The 7,483-nt window shown below is 34.5% G+C and overlaps 1 protein-coding gene across 1 annotated transcript; it reads left to right on the top strand.

The window, feature by feature from the left end:
- The first annotated feature begins 6 nt into the window (after positions 1 to 6).
- LOC109341048 (conglutin beta 2) lies at positions 7 to 2,665 on the top strand. The gene is made up of 6 exons (XM_019578844.1): positions 7 to 758; positions 894 to 1,069; positions 1,200 to 1,280; positions 1,372 to 1,692; positions 1,809 to 2,085; positions 2,347 to 2,665. Exons 1-6 carry the CDS (start codon positions 32 to 34, stop codon positions 2,538 to 2,540), a joined length of 1,776 nt encoding a protein of 591 aa, XP_019434389.1. The 5' UTR covers positions 7 to 31; the 3' UTR covers positions 2,541 to 2,665.
- The last annotated feature ends 4,818 nt before the right edge of the window (positions 2,666 to 7,483 follow it).

The following is a 7,483-nucleotide window of genomic DNA, read 5'->3' as shown; positions in this document are numbered from 1 at the left end:
CATCATCGAGTGCAATCTAATATAATAAAATATGGCTAATATGAGAGTGAAGTTTCCAACGTTAGTGTTGCTACTAGGAATAGTATTCCTCATGGCAGTGTCAATCGGTATTGCTTACGGAGAAAAAAATGCAATAAAGAATCATGAGAGGCCTCAGGAAAGAGAACAAGAGGAGCGTGACCCAAGACAACAACCACGCCCTCGCCATCAGGAGGAGCAAGAAAGAGAGCATGGGAGAGAGGAGGAGCGTAATCGTGAGCCATCACGTGGTAGGAGCGAGAGCGAAGAAAGCCGAGAGGAAGAGCGTGAACAAAGGAGAGAACCTAGTAGAGGGAGGGAGCAAGAACAACAACCTCAACATGGAAGGAGAGAGGAGGAAGAAGAGTGGCAACCGAGGAGACAACGACCTCAAAGTAGAAGGGAAGAGAGAGAGCAAGAGCAAGGCTCTAGCTCTAGCTCACGTAGGCAAAGTGGTTATGAGAGGAGGGAACAGAGGGAAGAGAGAGAACAAGAGCAAGAGCAAGGTTCTCGCTCAGACTCACGCAGACAGAGGAACCCTTATTACTTCAGCTCTGAAAGATTCCAAACTCTTTACAGAAATAGGAATGGCCAAATCCGTGTGCTTGAGAGGTTTGACCAGAGAACCAATAGACTTGAGAATCTCCAAAACTACCGCATTGTGGAGTTCCAATCAAAACCTAACACTCTCATTCTCCCTAAACACTCTGATGCTGACTACATCCTCGTTGTACTCAATGGTAACTATTATCAAGGATTTAAATTGAGGTCGCTAACCTAAATTTAAAACCTTACTTACTACTAGTAGTAATCATTTCTGCCAATTAATTAATGAGAATGAATGATTTGTTACATTCATTATTTTGGAATTGCAGGTAGAGCCACAATCACGATAGTCAACCCTGATAAAAGACAAGCATATAACCTTGAGCATGGAGATGCTCTCAGACTCCCAGCTGGAACAACTTCTTATATCCTTAACCCGGATGACAACCAGAACCTTAGAGTAGTCAAGCTCGCAATACCCATCAACAACCCTGGCAACTTCTATGTAATGTTCTTTCTCCAATCATATTATCTTTTATGTTTATATCATCTAATTTTCTATGCACCCATTGCATATTTAACACCATGTAATTTTAATTTCTTCCTCCTTTCTCTCTATATTTGTATATTTATAGGATTTCTATCCATCAAGTACTAAAGACCAACAGTCTTACTTCAACGGCTTCAGTAGGAACACTTTAGAGGCCACCTTCAATGTATGACATCTGATCTGCGTTGGTTGCACAATTATTTATTGAGTATATGTACTAATGATCACATATTTGTTTGTTTGGATTTCAAATATAGACCCGTTATGAAGAGATACAAAGGATTATTTTAGGAAATGAGGACGGGCAGGAAGATGAGGAGCAAAGTCGTGGACAAGAGCAGAGCCACCAAGATGAGGGGGTGATAGTGAGAGTGTCAAAGGAACAGATCCAAGAATTGAGAAAACATGCTCAATCATCATCAGGAAAAGGCAAACCATCTGAATCTGGCCCCTTCAACTTGAGAAGCGATGAACCCATTTATTCAAACAAGTTTGGCAACTTCTACGAGATCACCCCAGACAGAAACCCTCAAGCTCAGGATTTGGATATCTCTCTCACCTTCATAGAAATTAACGAGGTACATTATTTACATCCAACCCCAAATAACAATACACACAATTCCTTGAACTTATTCACTGGTGTTGTGTCTTAGACAACAATACTATTACTAATGATTTGATTTTTTTATGTTAGGGAGGTTTGTTGTTACCACACTATAACTCAAAGGCCATATTTGTAGTCGTGGTTGATGAAGGAGAAGGAAATTATGAACTGGTGGGTATAAGAGATCAAGAACGACAACAAGATGAGCAAGAACAGGAAGAAGTGAGAAGGTACAATGCTAAATTATCAGAAGGTGACATTTTCGTAATTCCAGCAGGTCATCCAATTTCCATCAACGCTTCCTCAAATCTTCGCTTGCTTGGATTTGGCATCAATGCTGATGAAAACCAGAGGAATTTCCTTGCAGGTACCATAAACATTATTCAACTTCAAAGTTTATAATTAAATATATTTTAATTTAATCTAAACATGCTATTTAAAAGGTAGATACACAGTTATAAAATTGATCGCCAAATCACCAACTATATCTTTGGACGAAGCCAATGTGGCAACAAATTAAACTTTTGGCACAAATACCTAATTGTAAATTATAATATTTGCTTTATGACTTTGGTTTTGGCGTTACTAACTCATATTGTTATGTTTGGAAATTATTGAAAATTGAAAGGTTCTGAAGACAATGTGATAAGACAGTTAGATAAAGAAGTGAAGCAGCTTACATTCCCTGGTTCTGTTGAAGATGTTGAGAGATTAATTAAGAACCAACAACAATCTTACTTTGCAAATGCTCAACCTCAGCAGCAACAGCAAAGGGAGAAGGAGGGAAGGCGTGGAAGAAGGGGTCTTATCTTTTCCATTTAGATCACTCTTTACTAAGCTGCTATCTACTATCATGTAAGAGCTCATAGTGAGCCACGATATATTAATAAAACTAGAGTTTTACCTATGTACTATTATTAATAAAAAAATCTACCTTGAAAGTTTTACATGCAATGCCCTTCATCAATCTATATGTTCTTATGTAATTTAACTAATATAATTATATATTATATATTATACCTATTGCATTCATTGATATTGCATTTACTTCGTACTTAAAAGAATAAGAGTTTCACACACTTCTTAACTAAATTATTTTAATTCTCCAAATGAATCAAAGACAACAACTCAGATCCTAAGCCCTTGAGCTTTTTTTAGTTTCTTATTTGGAAGTATCATAGTTAATATCCCATATTATAATCCAAAGTTTTTATTTTATTTTATTTTATTTTATTTTTTTAATTGAAATACTTTTATGCAACAAAATTTAAGAAATAGTTATGTTGATATGAATTGTTATATGAAAAATGTGATGGAAGAAATCAAAATCTCATTATATTTTATACATTTAAATATAAGAATAAGAAGTACACGAGATGGTGTCTATTTTTCAAGAATAGTCCAAGTAAAAAAAAGCATGTACAATAGTATCGATACATTTATAATCTTTTCGATGATAACTTTGAAAAATATGGAAAATGAGACTTGCCCATCTCATATTATATAGTATAATGACTTTCCATTTGTCTATTTCAGCCTCAAAATGATTACACCCCAACATTTAGGCAATCAAAATTCTTCTAAACAAATAACCTAGGCTTCACATCCATCATAGACAAATCTTAAAATTGAACAAAATTATATCTTTAATGATTCTCACTTGGTGAACAAATTACTTATAGATATATATATATATATATATATAACCTTATGCAATATTTTTTTTAAAAATATATTTATTAATTGAGTTATATAAATGAACCAATTCAAGTTGAGTTGAGCAATTCGTGAACTTAAACGAGTTAAACCCGAGCTAAAAAATAACCCTTATCACACTTGAGTTCAGTTTCAAATTGAGCAGATCCTTATCGAGCTGAGTTCTAGTTCAAGTCAGTTCGACTCGTTTCCATCTGTATATGCAAATCAAGAGAAAGTTTAATCACAAGGAAAGTGAATAGTGATAATAAGTAATGGTTGATGGTCTATGGTCACAATAAAAGTATCATAACAAAACATTTTCTTCACACCCGTTAAAAATGATTTATCAATATCACGATGATTAAATAACAAAATGTTTTCATAATTAAATTGCAAAACATCAGGATGATTACCGAGTACTAAGAGCACAAAGTTCCTTTCTCACAATAGAAGCATTGTAAGAAAGCCTTTCCTACACTCTGTTCAAGGTTGATTTATTATCATCCCTTTTTAGAAATGATTGAGATGCTGAATAAATGGATAGTTACACAGTAGCGAAGTCATAAAAAATACGAAGTTCCTTTCTAATTAAGTATGGTGTAATACATTTCTATGCACCATTCCAAAATTCTTAACATAATTTGTAAGCCTTTTGAAGTACCTTTTCTTTGTTTATCTCACCATAAATCATTCACCTTGACCTCATTACAACCATTTAAAGACCTCTTAATTTTTGCATGCATTCAAATACATCTAGTGCGATTTGGTCTATAATCAAGCCTATGGTAATTTACTTTCATGAAAATTTGAGCGAAATACTGACCTTTAAACACATGAGAGTAATGAGAGGAGAGTGACCCAATTCATGCAGTTGTTATGACTCAAAGACTTAGGTTGAATTAAATTTGTTTATGATTGTTTTGTCTTAATGTCTAGATTGTTTCAAAACTAACATGAGATTGCTAATTATTTTGGGTCATGGTTTCTATATCATCATTCATGCGTGATTGTAAAAGATAGACATAATACTTGCTTGAGGATAAGCAAGAGATAAGCTTGAGAGGATTTGATGCGTGTGAAATTATGCTATATTTGAATTGCATTTTAGGACATAATTAACACTATAGGATTGTTTCTAGCTTTTAATTCTCTTTGTTCAGGTTGAGTATGTGTTTTTGGCTATGTTGTGCAATTTGGATGGAATGAAGCCAAAAAGAGTAGAGATTGGGTGCAAGAAGATGAAATTCAGTATTGAGGCTATGCGAAGACCAATTGAAGGGCCAAAAGAAGTCGTGAATGTTATATTCTATTCCTATTTTTTAGATTTGTTTTGTTGGGTTGAGCCCAATATTTTTTAATGAGGATAAATGAGGGTTCTCCCTCAAGGATTAAGCACACTTTACACTTTATACTTTACATTACAATTCTCTAATTTAGAACTTTGTATTCTCTTCTCCATTATGAGTGAGTAATTCCCTTTGTTTCTAGGATTGGATCCACACCCTTTTACATTCAATAAACACTGTTCTTACTTCTTTTCCATTGAGTGTTGGATTTGAATCATTAAACTGAGTTTTATTAGTGTGAGTTGTCTAGCCAACAAATTACATCTCTTAGATACATTGGGGAAGGACCGAGAGGTGAACCCAACTATCCGATCACTCAGTTATTCAATCTAGAATCCTAATTCAGGAGAGTAGTCTTACGATTCTCAAGGTTTTCTGGAATTCACCTTGGATTGCTACGAAGCGATTGGATAGAAAGATCCAAGTAAATGATTCAATTGATAATCATACCATGAGAGTAGGTGCTCGAGAGAGGATGACACATATCAAAGAGCAATTCAACCTCACAACTTAAAGTTCATTAAAAGGAGAAAAAGAAGGATTTGTGAGTGTAAAGGGGTAAACCCTTATCCTAGGAACTCTTCCTAAATTAGATTTCAATCCTTTTTAATATTTTCATTATTATTCTTGTCAAATGTTCAATTGTTCTAAATTCACTTATAATTCTTCTTTGAGTTACATATAAATTAATTGTTATAATTAAAGTATTTTCTAGTCCTCGTGGGATCGATATTTTATTACATGACGATATAACCGTCCACTTGCAATTTGTCCTATCAATAGGTTTCGCAACATCAGTTAATTCGACAATATCCCAAACATTATTATCATGCATAGACTTCATCTCATTCTTCATGACATTGATCCACTTTTGAGAGTTAGAAGTTTTCATGTCTTGACAATTTTTCAATCGATCATCTTATGTTATCCCGATGTCATCCCCATGTTCTTGAAGAAATACAATATATTCATCAGGAATTGCACATCCTCTCTCTCTTGTGGATCTACTTAATGGCACCCCTACTTCTTGAGGTTGTTGAATTTTTTCTTTAGGTACTTGAGAGAGAACCTCATTGTTGTCTTGTTCTAGAATATTGTCAGGAACAATATCCTAAACATTATCTTCTATTACCAAAGTGGTTCCTTGAATGGTAATAGACACAAGAACTTGTTCACTACAAGTGACATGTTCTTCCTCAAAGATAACATTCCTTATGTTCTCTTCCTTCCCAAAATCAACTTCCTCAAGAAATCTTGCATTTCCCGTCCCAAAAAAAAAAACATCTTGAAGTAGGATCGTAAAATTTATAGCCTCGAGAGCGCTCAACATTGCCAACAAAATAACATCTAACTGTTCTTGAGTCGAGTTTCCTTTCTTGTGGCCTATAAGGCCGTCCTCAGCTGAACAACCCCAAATGTGTAATGTTTTAAGCTTGGTCTTATTAACGGTTTTTCCCCTCCAAAGAGACTCTAGTGTGGAAGAATGACTAAGCATAATTCTCACCATATCCTTAAGAGTTTCTTTTCATCGGCCAACAACACCTTTTATTTTAGGTTTGTCTGGCATAGTGTATTGCGGAACAAATCCACAATCTCTTACGAAAAACACAAATAACTCTTTCACAACATCCATATTGTTCGTTCTTGTCTTATTCTGAGTGGTCATAGCCAAATGAGCACTTTCAGTCTTATCTCTCTAGAACCTCTCTTTCTCTTGGACACAATGATATATAAACTCATTGAGAGACCATTTGTTCTTTTGAGAGTTATAGCTCACTTTGAATGTCCCAAAGTGTGCAGGAAGCGAGATCAAAACCAAGTGCACGAGCAAGTCATCACCCAGCTCTAACTTAAGTGACTTGAGTTTTGATGCAAGATTAGGCATCTCCATAATGTACTTCCTTATGTTCCATATGCTTTTATACTTCATGGAGATGATTTCACCCAAAAAAGCTACTAGTCTCCGCCTTCTCATTTTTGCAAAAGTATGGTTCTATTTCTTGAAGGAACTTCCTTGCACTTTGACCCTCAAAAATAGAATTCTGAAACACTTCTAGAATATATTGTTTCATGATCATTAGACACATACGATAAGAGAATCCCAATTTCTCAATTTTAACCTCATCGAGGATTTACAGAGTTGAAATGGATTCCTCCACTTGAAGTACCAGATCTAAATCCATATAGCCGAGAATAATTTCCACGGCTTCCTTATAGACCTTAATGTGTGTCCCATTCAACAATGAGATATTCTCGATTTGAACAAAAATATTTGTAGCACTAGTAAAAGAACAAAACAAATTGTAGTCATTCTTGCAACCATTCTTGCAATTAAACTCACATTCAACTTTAAAACCTAAATTCAAATGATGGTGGGGCACATCATGAGTTACCTAACACAACATTAATATTTAGTCTTTGGATAAAAATATTAACTTATAAGTGGTACGCTCAATATAGTAATCGAACATTGTTAATCAGTCATATCAAACAATAAGCTATTCTTTGGATCGACTTATTATTCACATGGAAAGGCATATGATTATTACATATTATTACTACAAGTATGTTTGTAATTTGGGCCAAATAATAATATTCCTTTGGGCTGATCACTAGTCACATAAAATGCAAACATTCATTTGGCTTGATATTTAATATCAATCACTAATGATATTTGTTTGTTAGGGTTAAACATTAATCATAATGCATGTCAAATAATCA

The sequence above is a fragment of the Lupinus angustifolius genome, unplaced genomic scaffold, assembly GCF_001865875.1.
Source record: "Lupinus angustifolius cultivar Tanjil unplaced genomic scaffold, LupAngTanjil_v1.0 Scaffold_332, whole genome shotgun sequence".
Classification (NCBI taxonomy): Eukaryota; Viridiplantae; Streptophyta; class Magnoliopsida; order Fabales; family Fabaceae; genus Lupinus; species Lupinus angustifolius.
This window is presented reverse-complemented; position numbering and strand designations above follow the sequence as displayed.